General features: G+C 44.3%; 1 protein-coding gene across 5 annotated transcripts; it reads left to right on the forward strand.

Moving 5' to 3' along the window:
- The first annotated feature begins 819 nt into the window (after positions 1-819).
- PROKR1 (prokineticin receptor 1) lies at positions 820-12,557 on the forward strand. Of its 5 annotated transcripts, XM_064414905.1 has the most exons (5): positions 820-999; positions 2,842-2,934; positions 4,463-5,476; positions 6,995-7,666; positions 10,291-12,557. In XM_064414905.1, the coding sequence occupies exons 4-5, from the start codon at positions 7,170-7,172 to the stop codon at positions 10,985-10,987; spliced, it is 1,194 nt and encodes a 397-aa protein (XP_064270975.1). In that variant the 5' UTR covers positions 820-999; positions 2,842-2,934; positions 4,463-5,476; positions 6,995-7,169; the 3' UTR covers positions 10,988-12,557. The 5 variants fall into 5 exon arrangements, with proteins under 5 accessions (XP_064270975.1, XP_064270973.1, XP_064270974.1 ...); XM_064414903.1 differs by having other exon boundaries at positions 2,842-5,476; XM_064414904.1 differs by lacking the exon at positions 2,842-2,934 and having other exon boundaries at positions 3,738-5,476.
- Positions 12,558-16,133: the final 3,576 nt, after the last annotated feature.

Raw genomic sequence — 16,133 nt, forward strand, 5'->3', positions numbered from 1 at the left:
TTTCCTACTTAGACCACCAAAGAAATTGGCAGGTTTTTGGAAGGATCTATCTCTTAGTGAGACACTTCAATTAAAAAGCTGGTTAATTTCCAAAAGCATTCCACAGCTCATAGTACCCACTAAAAGCAAAGAGGAACCAAGTGTGTCTCTGAGTAAAATCCAAAGTCAACAAAGACTGAAAATCCAAAGGAGTGATAAACCTGAGTGGGATATAGGACATATTAAGCTCCTTATGGATATTTCTAAATTCAAAAGCTTTTGAATATGGGGCCTTTATAAGCCTGAATAAACCTTGAGGAAGAGGCCAAATGCAGACTTTAGATCTAGATCAGATATAGTAAAATAAGGAATTTAAAATAGGACCACTAGTGTTCTATCTGATGCAGCTAAGAAACATTTAATAGTTTCATATAGAAGCTATAAGCTCTACATTAAAAAACTTATTTGCCATCAGGCCAGGACCGCATTTTTCACAAATTATTTGTTGTCTTGGTTTGAAAGACAGGTGTCTGCTAAGGAAGATAGGAGCCTCCCTTGGAATGGAAAATATGGCCCCCTTCCCTCCAAATTATTATAATTCTGAAATTAAGGGGCATTCAGGCAAAGATACGAGAAAAGGAAAACCATTTCTTTGGCAGTAACAAGGCAGACAAACAGCAGCAGTGGCAGCGACAGCAGAACCACAAACGCCATCGCGGCCTTCCCTTCCCCTGGATGCAGTTCTGCTCCCGGCCAGCGGGGGCGCTGCTGGCTCGCGGCCGGGCGGGGTGGGCGCGGTGATTCCTCCGCGCCTGCAGGGGGCGCTGCGGCGCCAGCTCGGCCGTGTCTCTGCCCACAGTGATGGTGGCACAGCCGGCAGGAAGGGATGGAGAAAAGGCTTCCTTTAGGAATCACAGGGGAGCCCTGTGCCCCTTCGGGACAGCAAAAGCTGGAACCTTGGAGTAGCAAGCTAGGAAGGCAGGGATCAGATGTATCAGAAAGGTCTTGGCAGGGCGGGAGGTGAGTGCTTACAGTGCAGCAAACACACCTCAGAGCAGAGGCAAGAAACGGTGGGGCTGGGCAGTGCCTGCCTGGCTCCCGAACAGGGCCAGCAGAGGCTCCCTTGGAGGGTGAAGGGGCTCGGAGATCCCGGGATGTCCCCTGAGGCACCCGGGGAGATGGTGAGGGCTCCTTTGTTCAGTGAGGTCAGGTGTTAATAAGGTCCCAGTGCATCGGCCGCTCTTATGAGCAGAGCTCTGCTCACGGTAGAAGGCAGCAGAGGACAGAATCCTGCCGTGGTGGTGAGCTGTTCCTCCAGCAACTGCAGCCTCCTTCCCCTCTGAATGCTGAGACCAAGAAGGAATGCTCCCTAGCAGCTGCCCCAGCCCCATTTTCCCCAGCCAAATTCTTTGGTATCTCTGCCCCTCCAAGAGAAACCCTCAGACAAGAGGAGTGCAGCCAGTGCCCTCTTCCTCTGAGCTTTTATCTCTCTTAAGTGCCCGGTCATTATTGTCTCCTAGCAATATGGGGGGAAATTCCCTGAGAGAAAGAATCCCCAACCCCAACATTTGTGTATATGTAACACAGCCCAGGAACAGCAGTACAGATTAGACAATAATCCTGAGGTTTATAACATTTGCCTTGCAGAGGCCTTCTGCTGAAGAGAAGGGTTTGTGCTAACAGACATTTGTTCTAAGGCAGGCAGATTTAAAAAAAACCCAAACACATAAAGCCTGAAAAATACATCCAAAACCCCCAAAGGAATAGTTAATAATTAAACAAAAAGTTGAATGTTTAAAGACTGAAATGTTTTTCTTGTGGTCACTCATGTCATATACTGTGGCATCAAGACTCATGCACAGTCCCTGGGCTGGTCCTTGTTTCCTGCCCTGCCCCAAATGCTATTATTTTTGCTTCTCTAGTGAGGGTGACAAGCAACAGTCAGAACACCAGCTTGTTAGAGATATTTTTACATATTTCATGCACTGTTGTTGAGGTCAGGAATCACAAAATTCCATGCTAAGCTCAAGTGAGCAAAATAAACATCATCTTCCTACACAATCACAAAAGGATGAACAAAGATTAACAAAGCAGGAAATAGACACTGTCAGAGAATTATAAAGTAGGGGAAAAAACCCAAGAGAAGTGAAAACAAAGGAGCTTCTACTTGGAAAAGAGCTGCTGATTGCCCCTGTGTCACCTTGAACACGAAGTGAGCCCTGAGCAGCCCAGCTAAATCTTGTGTCATTTGGCTGTGAGAGCCCCCGAATGGCCTTGTTCACAGAACCTCTGCTGCCCTGAAAGGAGAAGACCTTTGGGATGGAAGTGCCACATCTGCTGTTCCTGCAGTGCTGACAGCCATCCTGGCAGAGTGTCACTGTGGTTGTTGACAGCCTGCTTTATGGTTCCTTCACATGCCTTGTGCCTTTTCCCATGACACAAAGCGATGTACGCTCACAAAGGAAGCGGAAGAAGTGATAAAAGGAAACTAACATAGCGACATAATCCAGTAATAAAGTAAAATTCTTCTCTAGTCACTGCTTTCCAGGACATTTCCACATCCCAAGTTACCATTGGAACAGCTGAGTAGGGTAGGATTCCTTTGTTGTGCAAAGTATTTTTGCCAAACCCCATCCAAAAGTCACTTTCCTCTTGTGCCACAAGGCCCATTTCCATGTATTAAAAATATGTATATATATATTTATACCTGACTTTCTGCACGCAAATGTAGTGCTCATTAACACTAGTTACAGACTCTCAGACTGAGTAAAGCCCCTGGGCCAAATGCTGGGGATCCTGAGCAAAAATACACATGGTTGTAATCCATGTGTGCCTGCACCATTTGTTTGCTTGTTTTCCCAGAAAATCACAAGTCTGATGGCTTGTCCCACTTCACCGCCTGATTTAAATCAGCAACCTTTGGAAAACCCCAGCCATGCTTTATGCAAAGCTTAGGTAAGATTAATTACTTCACTCAGAGTCCAATTTATTTAACAATTAGGAAAAAATAGACAGTAACTGAGTTTGCTGTTTTGAAATGAAGGGCTTGAGTCCTCAGGTCTGCTCCCAGACTAAATTCTGGGTTTAGAACTTAATGATTTCAAAGTCTCAAAACAAGTACTTTACACTGCAGTGCAGATTTTCTTTAATCTATTATCACAGAGCCATTACCATCATCTCTATTTGGCCCAGTCTTGGCCAGCAGTGTGTCCATCTTCAGAACCATCAGTGATTGGCTCTGCTGGACATGGTGGAAGCTTCCAGCAGCTTCTCACAGAAGCCACCCCTGTGGCCCCCCCACTACCAAAAACCAGGCTGTACAGAACCAACACAGTATTTTCCATTATAGTTTTCAGTAGCAACTTTTCTTTCTCAGCCTGAATGTGTCACACTGGTAACACTGGTCCCAGGAAATGCCTTGTGATGCTGTGTTGAATGTTGTGACACCATTGGGGAATCATCAGTTAATGTTATTAAGAAGAAACCTTGTCCTCTGCAGAAATGGTGCACCCGAACCATGTGCATACACTTGATGCATATACCCCATGGCTTTAGAGCCCTTAGACTCCCACATCAGCCCTTGCTGCAGTGGGACAGGTGCTGGGACAGTCATTGAGGCTCCAGACCCACCCCTGAACTTCCGCTCTGCCCAAGGACAGTTCCCAGCCCCACTGGTTTTGTTCTCTATTCAGTGACTCCCAGTCAACAGCTACAAAGCACTGCCTTGCACAGCGTGTGTAAATCTCTTTCTTTCACAGTGCTACTGGAGTTCTCTGAGAAACAGCTTGACACATACAGCACAATTCCTTGGAGCACAGGAGACGAGCTACTGCTGTACAGAAGCTCTCACTGAGCACACAGTGCTCATCTGGAGTTACCAAGGCTCTGATGCAGACTTGCTTTGAGTCAATGGGGAGAGACATTTCTGCAGCAGATGAGGTTTTGGCCTAAAGGAATATAAATATCTGGATATCATATTGCTTGATTAGCTCACTAGATAATTTCATGTGAGACAGCTGAACAAAGTCTTAAAGAGATCACGAACATTCTGAATGCAAAGCTCCCTTTGGTGTATCAGCTTTTCTTCAGGGGCATTTAAGGTTTGTGTGGCCCATTTTAGGGATCATTTTTACATGGCTCTGATGTACACAGTTTCCTTTGCCTCTCTCTCCATATTTACTATATTTGCATTTTTTGTGACAGAATTTAACAGGTAGACTGGATTTGATTTCCTCATTGTTCATCTGGTTGCACCCTTTCAGGACATTAAAAATCCCCTAGTGTATTTTCAAGTATTAAACTGTCTGTTCAAAACAAAGCCAAGAAAAGTATTTGTTGTGAAATTCTTAATGCTCTCTGCTACCTGCAGACATTAGAGACTTTCCAATCTTCAAGTTTTCTGGAAGGAATGCCACAGGAGTGGCTCTTTTACCCCAGACATATTTTATATGCACAGGTTTCTTTCCTTACCTTCTTTTTCCAGAGCTCAGTGCCCACTAGCTCACAAGAGCCCAGCCTTGTGAATGTGCATTGGGGACACACAGTCTAAGTTTTCTGCAAGCCTCCTATGCCTTTCATGACCTTTGACAGCCTCTGATGGTCTCATCTGCTGGGGATTGTGTAATGTGTCCCCAAGGTGTCCATGCACCTTGGAAACTGTCAGCTAAGTGAATAAGTCTGGAGGTGAAGAAGACAGGTGATGTGCCACACTTTTCCTTTGCTTCTGGAGAACTGGAAAGCAAAAGAACTGTTCCATCAGATGTGAGTGCTTTAGAGCAGTGAGGAGGCAGCATTAGCAAAGGACACCAAGTCTTTAAGGATTCACTGCCACTTTCCTGCCCTGAGTAATTCCCTGAGAGGGCAAGGAAAGCTGTCAGGGGTCCTCTGATTTATGGCTATTCACTGCGTGTCCCTCCTGCTGGAGCTACTGCAGCTGCACTCCGAAAGACAATAGCCAGAGAGAGACACACGGAGAAAGGTTCCCGGGAAAGCACATCACCCTCCTTCCTCCCCCTCCTTTCCAGTGGGAGGTCTGTATTTTGCTTCTTGGGACATCAGGTGCAGGCTGCTGCTGCCCAGCACAAGCAAAACCGGAGAGCAAGGGCAGACCGGGGTTTGTATGTCCCATGCTCAGGCTTGCTAACAAAGACACTCTGCCAATTCCATGCATTCAGGGGGGTTAAGGCAGAGGAACCCCAAAAGGGCTGCGGTCTATTGTCTCCAGATCGTGCTGCCTCTTTAAAATCAGAAATGCACGGACAGCTTCAAGGTGCCTCCCACTGAGCAAAGGCTTTAGATGCAGGCACCGAGGCAGAGGAGCCATCCTCCCCTGAGCACAGGGCTAACCTAATGGGAGAGAAAGCAGCGCTCAGCGGAGTCCTTGGGCTACTTCCAGTGATCCTTTCTCTCCCCCAGTGACAGCAGCACGTGCAGAGGAGAAACCTGGCGACTCTCCACAGGGCACCTGAGACCTCCAAGAAGATGAGCACAACTGCAGGTACCCTTTGCTGATTGTGTTATGTCAGTTTGTAGACGGTTGTGTTGTCTGTATTTATTTTACAGCTCTTTTGGTATTTAGCAGTGGAATCTGACACAGATACTGCCCCTTGCTTTGGCCAACAGATTTTGCATCCACGTGTTTATTTAGCACTTTTCTTAAATGAATGTTTACCTTTCCAGGCAGCTGTGGAGGTGTCTCCTGAAGCAGTTCCTTGTCAGAACTGTTTTATTTCAGGCTCTGGCTTTCTGTTATTCTGTTCTGCAGTGCTCAGTTTAAAAAACAATGTGGTGACCAAAGTTGTAAAAGAGAGTTTCTGACAGATATTTGTTAAGCGTCGGTACATCAGGGTCTGAGGGTGGTTCCAGGGAAAGAAGGGAGCAACAGCTCCACTAGGCAGATAACCCTTTGTAGCTGTGACTGCTATTGTTCAGTAGCGTTTGACACCAGAGGACTTACTGCTTTAGTGCAGAAAAAGCAGTAATGCTCCCTGAGCCTCTGCTGGGATGAGGTGAGACTGTCCTGACAGCTAGGAGTCTGGTGTGAAGATTCCTAGATGGACCATGGGAAGATACAAGAAGATGCCCTCTCAGCATTTTGATACAGAGAGGCTAACATAAGGAGTAGATGAAATAGGGGTTTTCCCTATGTGTGGGAATTTTTATTTTTTTTTATATTTGGTACAATTGGCAGTACAAAGAGGGAAGCTTGCTCTTCCCCAGCATCAAAAATGCAAGGCACTCTGTCTTGCTCACAGAAGATTTTCGCTTTCACCTTTCACTCTCTGTGGAAACACTTTCCCTGTGAATGGCAGATTTGCCTTCACAGCTAAGCTCTACAAGTTGGTTCATGGGACAAAATTCTTGTCTCTGAAAATTGGCAGAGTCTCACCTGTTTGACAGAAGTGATAATGGATTATGCTGGCAGAAAAATTTTGTCCTTACTCAGTTAATGGCTGCCAAAAGGGAAGTGCTGGATTTAATATTTTCTTGGGTCTTTGCAATTCTTACTTCATTAAGAAATGTATTTGGAAGCAAGAACATCAGTTCTCTTTTCATTCTCCTCTACCACATCACTCTGAAACAACCAGAATAACCACATCACTCTGAAACAACCAGAATAAAGCACAAACTTTGTCCAAAGGCACATCAAATGCTTTACAGCACACTGAGTTGTCATTTTAGTGTCTTTTACCTTGCACAGCGATGACAGCATCATGAGCTTGCGGGCTGGTTGTTTTAAACTAGATTTTACATTCCTCCTAGACTGTCATTTCACTGGCTGGTGAAAATTTCATTGTTGGTAAATAAAACTGCTGCTGTAACAAACAGTGCATGAAGCAACTAGAAGCATTTATTCTGTGAGAACAGAAGCATCCCTTCACAGGGTATTTCTTCCTTCTGTGCACATGCAGCAACAGATCTGTGGGGCAATGAGGTGGATATTGCTTTCCTTCAAGATCAGTACTTTTGCTGTAATTTCCTTTCAGGTAACATCTTCCTCTTTTTGCTCCCACAGAAGGAGCCAAGTGAGGCTGTTGTCCTATAACCTTCTGGGGACAAAGACGACGTGACTCACTGCTCAAAAGGAAGCTTTGGGTGAGGTCTCTCGCCTGCCACTCTTGTGCCCTGCCACACTGTGGTAACACAACACCGAGGGCCAGCCAAGCTGCACATGCCAAAAGAAGACAGACATGGCCATGGAGCAAACTGAACATGACCTAAATGCTACTGCCCACCTCAACTTTGCTTCAATCTACAACATCCATGATGGGGATTTCACCTCTTTGAGAAACTTCTCTTTCCCTTTCAATTTCACTTACAGTGATTATGACCTGCCACTGGACAGTGAAGATGACATGACCAAAACCCGCACCTTCTTCACAGCCAAGATTGTGATCGGGGTTGCTCTGGCTGGCATCATGCTGGTCTGTGGCATTGGCAACTTCATCTTCATTGCTGCTCTCACCCGCTACAAGAAGCTGCGAAACCTCACCAACCTGCTGATTGCCAACCTGGCCATCTCAGACTTCATCGTGGCTATCGTGTGCTGCCCCTTTGAGATGGACTACTACGTGGTGCAGCAGCTGTCCTGGGAGCACGGCCATGTCCTCTGTGCCTCGGTCAACTACCTACGAACTGTCTCCCTCTACGTCTCGACCAATGCTCTCCTGGCTATAGCTGTTGACAGGTAAGTGGGGTGCTACAACTGCACAAAGATGCAGCCACAGCTTCCAAAGTTCTAAACCATGTCCTAAAGTGCCACATCCACATTTTTTGTGAACTATTCTGTGGGTAGCATGTTTTGATGCCTGACCACTCTTCCAGTGAAGAATTTTTTCCCAATTGTGCTGCAGTCCTGATAGACTGCCTGCCTTTTACTCCAGGAATTTTAACAATTTAATTTAATTGTATCCTTTCTCAAGACTCTTCTCTCAGCCTCGTGCACCATGGACTCTGACAAACCAAGGCACTGAGCATCAGTCTGGTGCTGACATAAGTCTGACATGACTGACTCACAGAAAGCCAGAGACTGGCTCAGTAAACCCTTTACAGAAGGGCCATCATCACAAGACCTCTTTCATGTACAAACACAATACACATCCCTGTAAACCCTTTGCACATACATATGTGATTCCCACTCTTCCTTCCTCTTCTTTCCCCCAGTTTCTCTCATGTGCCATTTCAAACTTTAATGTAGCATTGCAGTTTTCAGTCCCTGATGCAAAAGTCAGCTCAGGAGTAGTTAGCTCTGCTGAGGGCTGTGCAGATACAGCTTATGTATGGCTGAGTCAGCTGTTCCAGATGTGAATGGAAGTCTATGAAGAGACTCTGGAGAAGTTCAGAGATGTTCTCCCTGGTGTGGGCAAGGGGACGATCAGCTCCTACAAAACAAATCCTTAACAAGCATCTAACAGAATAGGCTTTCAACAGCAGCTGAGGACTCAGGGTAAAGCTTCTAAACACTACCATGTATGCATTACCATTTTCTATCAGTTTTTCAGCTTCTACAAGGTTTTCTTGGAAAGCTCTGCCAGTGCATCCCAGGCTGATGAAGTAACGGGTCATGGTGCCCTTATGTCTGCTAAGAAATCAGATTTATAGCATATCTTCCCACACATCTTTAAAAACAAGCCTGATTAACAAGATTAATCACCGAAGCTTGTTGTAAGAACATGCTGTTTTTGTTCATGGCTTTTCTTTTTTCTTTCTCTTTTTTTTGCAAGCTACTGGTTTAGTAAACAGAGAGAAACCCCATTGTTTACAATCACCTATTCCATGTTAGTTATGTCATGTGGATTGTTGACTTCTGTCTCTAAAAAGAATGGGCTCCTAACAAAAGTCTTCCCATGTTTAGATTGTTTAAAAGGAATCAGCTGTGTGAAGTGAGTAAGTCTGTCCCACTGAGGACTTTCTTTAGGGAGGGCTGTCTTTCTTCTTTGTCTGTGTCTATCCACATGAAAAAAATAGGAATTTCACATTTTTAAGGCCACCTACACTAGAAAAAATACATCAGAAGTGGAAGAGTGTGTGGTAAGGGTCTAATGTCCACACTACAAATATTTAGCTGGGTCTCCTGGACCAAACACCCATGGCCATTTGGTGTGTTTTATGTACACTTTAGGAGCACATCTTCCAGGATAGTTTCATCTGAATTCAGTTTGTGAACTACAGAACCACTCCAAGGTAACAGCCCAAGTGTGGTAAGCAATGATAGTCAGGAAATCCACCACAAAAGCTTCCTCTGGACTCTGTTGGACAGATTGATCCGATCCAGCCAAATGTTCTGCTGAGCAGATATGCACATTTATGAATGCATACATATACATTATGCCACAATTTACTTCCCCAGGACTTGATGTAAAAATGTTAACCTTCTGCTCCACAATGAGACTGACTCATTTTGCTGTCCCCTGACATTTACCCTGCACTATTAAGAGCCATGAACAATTTATCTGCTTCCAAGAACTGGCTGATGAAAAGTGCTGCTGACTTTCCATTTTACTTTAGAATAAATATATCTTATGGATGCTATTCTATGTATTAAATATATAGATGAAATAGACTCCAAAGGAATGAGAAATTCCACTTTTTGAAACAGTACTTTGGGTTAAATACAGTTGTACTGGGACCTCTGATAAAAATCTCCTTCTAGCAGGAATACTACAACCTTGCAGCTTTACAGTTTTAAGCAGTGATGTATTAGTTAGATATTTAAATATCTAACTCAAGTTTTCTTCTTTGCCATGTTACTTAATTCTGTATATTTAAGATGAATAAGCAATAGTCACCTCCAGAATACACACAAAAAGAATTTGCATGGGCAGAAAATAGACACACATTCTGTTGGTGGCTTAAAACCATGTTCACCTGTAAACATACATTAGCATCACCTTCAGGTCTTTGCACCCCACAGAATAACCACAGAAATGAGAAAAATACTGTGATGTATATTTCACCTCTTTGTAAAAAGATCTATTTAAGTAGCTCTCTGCCTAGGGAAAACATTTTCCTGATTCTACACGTTTGTGTTTTCTTCCCTGGACCTGACTAGATGTGTAATACTGCATTTTTCAAACTCTTGCTCCTGTTGAAAAAGAAAAGTTGTGATACAAAATTGTAACTCAGCTCCAGGCTGCTACTTCACAACATGTTCTTACAGATGATTATGTCCTTACAGACGAGTATGTTCAGGCTCTCCCCTCAGGAATGACAGCAATTTCCTCCTGCCCAATTCTGTTTGCTTGTATTTTGAAGTGTGTTCTGACCAACAGTGTTTTCAGACTTCATTTTGAATATATTTTTCTGTTGCAGGTATTTGGCCATTGTTCACCCACTGAAACCACGCATGAATTATCAAACAGCAACCTTCCTCATTGCCTTGGTCTGGGTCATCTCCATACTTGTAGCTATTCCATCTGCATACTTTGCTACTGAAACTGTGTTGTTTATAGTGAAAAATCAGAAGAAATTTTTCTGTGGCCAAATTTGGCCAGTTGACCAGCAGATATACTATAAATCATACTTTCTCTTCATCTTTGGCATTGAATTTGTAGCACCTGTGATTACAATGACCTTGTGTTACGCCAGGATCTCTCAGGAGCTTTGGTTTAAAACTGTCCCAGGATTTCAGACAAAACAAATCAGAAAGAAGCTTCAGTGCAGAAGGAAAACTGTTATGGTACTAATGTGCATTCTGATTGCTTATGTTCTCTGCTGGGCACCTTTCTATGGTTTCACAATTGTCCGGGATTTCTTCCCCACCCTCTTGGTGAAAGAGAAGCATTATCTTACTGCCTTTTACATAGTCAGGTGCATCGCCATGAGTAACAGCATGATAAACACCATGTGTTTCGTAGCCGTCAAAAACAACACCATGAAGTACTTCAAGAAGATCATGCTGCTCAGATGGAGGTCAACGTATAAGGGAAGCAAATCTAGCACAGATTTGGACCTGAGAACAAGTGCAATGCCAGTCACAGAGGAAGTAGACTGCATAAAACTACAATAAATTTTCTGAGGTTCTAATCTCACCTTTCTTGGAGAGGGAGTAAAGAGGAAATAATACCTTCTCAGAAGCTTCTTCCTTGTCTGTGGGAATATCCACCACTGGTGAGAGCCCTCAAAAAAGAAGCCTACTTTTCATTCCCACCAGAACTCTACTCACTGGACTGCTGGATAATCCTTAAGCTTGAACAGATGCTGTGCTTCAGTTCATACATCTGTCAATTTGGGATGTAGACACTAATTTTATAGTTGTTTAATAAGAACAAAGAAGTCTATAAATGCATTAGAGTGAACTACAATGATGGAAAAGTTGAGCGCTGACCCTAGCAGTGATGCTTTTTTGTTTCTTAAGAGAAACCTCTTAACACCTTTGAGCTTATGACTTGTACCTATTTGGTATTAAGCTATTTGGTGTCCTTTTCTTTCTGCTCAGAAGGATGCCAAAAAAGCCCATTTTGCTTCCTGTTATTCTCTAACCTCTCCGTTTACCCCTCCTAATGAAGCTTCTTGAAGACCACCAGCTTTCTCTTGTCATTGGACAATATGCACAGCATGTTTTTATGAAAGGCACATGCTCTGAGAGCCAAAATCTGCTTCACAGTCAAGTGAAAACCTCAAGTCTCTTCCTGTTACACCTTGTTTAAGAATGCTTTATCAATATTCCACTCTTTAGTTTTATGGAGAGTGTTACTGTTATGTATTTGGAAATGCCACAGATACATATGAAAAGGACCTACTCCCTCACCTCCAGGCACCCTGTGGCCAGCTTCTGCTGCCTTGAGATGCTGAGCTCCTCACAGAATCAATCACAAAATTGTAGAACTTGGGAATAACACCTCCACATTGTCTAGCCCATCCCTCTGCACACATTAGCCAGGATTGTGTCCAGCTAGGCTTTGACTGACTCCAGGGAATGCTGACAGTCTCCTTGGATCACCAGTGTCAGTGTTCCACAGCTCTCACGCAGTGAAAAAGTGTTTTCTTGTGTTCAGATGGAGTTTCATGTGTTTTACCTTGCTAGTCAGTGGGATCCATATAAACCTACAGCATGGTGGTGGGAAAAATCCAACCAGACATCTTACCAAGTCTGTGTGCACCTTCACGATAAAGGATAAGCAATGCCAAAACACCAAGGAGATCCTGAGATGATCCATCCATCTTTCTGGGAGCAGGACAGGCTTAGGCTTCAGTGAGCCAGCCACTGGTTGAGTTGAGAAGCTTGTTGTTTGCTCAGGCATGACACAACTCCAGATGAATTCTGCTTTTCCTTCCACAGTGCTTCTTTTGCTCTTCCGATTTAGTGCAACTCCAGTTTGGATGTTTCTTAACTGATAATTGTGGCAAAGCAGGTGACAGTAACAGTAATAGCTACTCATTTCAACTACATATATGATGTCATGGACTTCTGTGTATGGAAATAAAATCTTTTCTGTTGTGATGACAAATGCTTCCTGTTTTAAAGTATGTGGTTGTGCCTACTTTTGAAGTAAATTGTTTTGGTAAATAACTTGTCTATTTGTGAATTTAAAGTGAGCAGCAAACCCTGCAAATAAAACATGGCCTCAGTATAAGCATTCTGAATTAATTTTTGTCTTTTTCTCTTAGCCATCACTTTCTTACCCAGCTGAGTAATGTGAATGATCCCATTGCTGCTGAAGAAAAATTGACCAATTAAATTTAAGGGCAAAAGGATATTCCAATCCATTCAAATGCTCAAAGCCTCTCATCATTAGCTGCTCTTAAATATATGTTGAAGAGTATTTTGTCATTTGCTGTTAGGCAAAACAATAACTGAAATCATCCTTCAAAATGTCAGTTTTGAACAGGGGTAAGTAACTAAATCCATTTGTTTTCCAGCCTGCCACAGAAATTTAAAGGAGCAGAGAGTTGTAGTATTTCACTATCAAATGGCTTAGTCTTGTAATCTCACCTGAAATCTCATGGTACCTTCTGAAACATGCCTTAGTTGTAAGGGATTATCTAGCATTACTGCCTGTTATTAGGGTGTGTGATACTCCTTCCACCTGTTTTCCCTACATGGTTTTGGTGCAACAAAGTCAACTGTCAATTTCCACACTAGGGTAATCCATCTAAGGCCGAGTTAATAAAAAAACCACAATTTCTGCCAAGAAATACAGTACTGAACAAAATGTGGGGCAAAGAATTACATTAAAACTCTGGAAACCACCTCTAAGAGCTCCAAGAGAGCTCTTGTGGTCTGGCCTAACCACTGTTCTTATCCCTGTGCCTGCCAAGGGTATTAAAGCAGCATCCTTCACAGGCCCTGCTGAAGGTTTAGGTTTTGGGACTGCTGTATTTTTGACATTTTGAGGTCCTCCAAGCAAAAAAGCAGTGTTGCTGCCTGAACCTCTGGATAGGGCAGGAGAAGTCACGTTTTGCCCTCAACTGCATTTGTTGTGAGCTGCATCCACAGAGAGAGGGTGACTCCCACTGAGGAAGGGTGGCAGCTCTGTTCCCTGATCCAAGCACTAAGAAGTCACATTACCCTTAGCCTGCGTCAGCACTGACTCCAAACAGCCCAAAACAGGGCACTTTCAGAGACATAAACTGAGCTCCAGCAAGCAGAAGCCCAGGGCTTTGCATGGCGACCAAAAGTCACTTAAATACTCCTGAAGTGTGTAGACAGTGGGAACAGGCTGTGACCCAAGTGACCCAAGTGACCCAAGTGGGAACAGGCTGTGACCCCCTCAGGCAGGGGGGAGCAGGAGGGAAGGGTCTGAAGGAGAGGACGAGACCCCACATTCCCTAGGGCTTACAGGAGCTGTGCAGGGAAGAAAAGAACAAAAAGGCTTTTTTGTACCCTCACAACTTACTAAAGGACAACATTTAGAGAGGGAATTGAATATGGACTGCACCTACCTGGAGCTCTGCTTGTAAATAGAGAAAGACAAGCACAAGCTGGGAAGTGGGCAGCACCTGTCTCAGAGAAAGCTGTGCCTTTCCAGAACAACTCCTGCCTGCTGGAAGCTGCCTACTGTAAGCTCTAGGAAAACAGCTGCAATAAGGACTCCATCATGCAAGAATTGTGCCTTGTGTCATGGATGAGGAGTAGGTCGGACCAGAGATCTTTTGGCAGCGTTTAGATCGCCATGCAGTGAATCAACCAGATGCTAACATGTCTCGGTTGTGGCTAGTGTGGCAGCTAATTTATGCTGCCAAATGCACAACTGTGGTGCTAGCACACCAGATCACTGCTCAGCTGTCCTCCTGCAGCACAGCTCCATAGCCTCACTTCCTTCTACAGCAGCTTCTCCAGGGATAACTTGAGAGTAAAATCCAGTCTCTGCTCCTTCACGCTGAAAAACATAAACCCAGGTGCACCTGGAAGCTAAAATAGTGACCTGAAATGGCTAAGAGAGCATTAGGAGAAGAAAAAGCAGCTATTCTCAGCAACAGGCACTGAGAAAACAAAGGCTGTGTCATTAAAGCAACTGTTCCTCTACAAAAGGAGGGTGACCTGCAAGATCCCAGACCAGCGTACACCAAAGTAGCCAGCACAGAAAATTTCCCTTGAGACTGACTGACTCATTCAGGAGCTGAGACTTTGCTTTTATTCTTAGAGCCTTTCCCGTGGCAACAGCACCCTCCAGCTGCTGTCTTTGCAGCACAGTGTCACCACAAACTGCATCAGCTCACATCAAACACCATGGGAATGGCATCAAGCAGGTATTCCCAGGATTACTATGACTCCAAGAAGTAGCAACAAATACTTCAGCTTCTGACAGCTGGGTACCCAGGCACTCATCCAATGCTTGTAGTGTCTGCATTCTCCCTCTCCCTGTACTGGCAGGGCTGTGACAGATGCTGGGTGTTTGGGCTGTCCCCTTTCTAAATACTCCATACCACCTGTGCAGAAAAACACACACCATTGAGCAGAAAAAGAGCTGAGGCAAGATAGACACTTGTCCCTCAGACTCATGGAGATCTTGCTCTCTCATACACTCTGTTAGGATCCGGTCCTACAGGCTTTGCCAGGATAAGCCCTAACTCACAGACCCAATTATGTTGGAAAAGACCTCTGAGATCCCTGAGTCCAGCCCTTGGCCAAACACCAAATAGACCATGGCACTGAGTGCCGGTCTCTCCTGAAACACCTCCAGATACAGTGACTCCACTACCTCCATTCTAATGTCTAACCCTTTTTGTGAAGGAAATTCCTCCTAAAGTCCAACCAGAACCTCCTCTGGTGCAGTTTAAGACTATGTGCTCTTGTCCTGTTTCCTGGGAGAAGAGACTAACTCCCACCTGGCTACAACCTCCTTTCAGGTAGTTGTGGAGACTGGTAACATCACTGCTGAGACCCATCTTCTCCAGGCCAAACAGACCCAGCTACCTCAGCTGTTCCTCAAAACCACTGACAAGTCAGGAATTCCTGCAGCTTCAAAAGTGACCTTCGTAACACCAGCCAGAACAAAAGAACGTGGAACAAATCCCACTGTAAAAGTCACCAAATAATCATGGATAGTTAAGAAACACTGCTGAGCACAAAGTGTAAAGTCACTTTCTTCAAAACCAAGACTAAGTGACAGAAAACACTAAGATGGTAACACTTTCCTGGAGAAAGGCATCCCTGAGCTAAAAAGGAACACTAAAAGTCCATGAAAACTCCACCTGCTCATTTGCTGATTGCAGAAGAAAAAATGTGGAAGTTAACACATGGAAAGCAATCACTGGAAGCAAGAGGATCTGGGAGCACAGCACTCTGAAAGCACCAGGGGTGATGCACTGCTCCAGGATGGCTATGTAAAGTGCTCCAGTATATGGCAGGCACTGTAGAAATTAAGAAAAAAAAAAAAAACACAGGGTGAAACACCCCTGAAAGGCAGAGCTTCTGAAAAAGCCAAATAGGAAAACACTTCAAAAAACACCGAAAGAGGTGTGAAGAACTCCTCCAGGGCCATGTGGAGACACTCTCCAAAAAATACCAGGAGGAGGAAACTGGAAGAGTCAGTAAGCAATATGCAGTCAAGAACTCCTCTGTGAGGCTTTGATTAGCAACTCCAGTAAGAGTTAGGCAGCAGTGTAGTGAAGGAATCCAATAGAATTCAATATAAGATTCCAAAAAGAGCAGCATCTCGTGGCAAAGGAATCCTGAGGCTCGACAAAGAGAAGGGGCTGCAGGCTAAAGG

Source organism: Passer domesticus, chromosome 3 (assembly GCF_036417665.1).
Source record: "Passer domesticus isolate bPasDom1 chromosome 3, bPasDom1.hap1, whole genome shotgun sequence".
Taxonomy (NCBI): Eukaryota; Metazoa; Chordata; class Aves; order Passeriformes; family Passeridae; genus Passer; species Passer domesticus.

What these genes read in the sequence shown, in the direction of transcription:
- PROKR1 (XM_064414903.1), top strand. Translation starts at nt 7,170, where the DNA reads ATGGCCATGGAGCAAACTGAACATGACCTAAATGCTACTGCCCACCTC. An exon ending in CTGGCTATAGCTGTTGACAG is followed by an intron (nt 7,667 to 10,290) that starts GTAAGTGGGGTG and finishes TTTCTGTTGCAG; the next exon opens with GTATTTGGCCATTGTTCACC.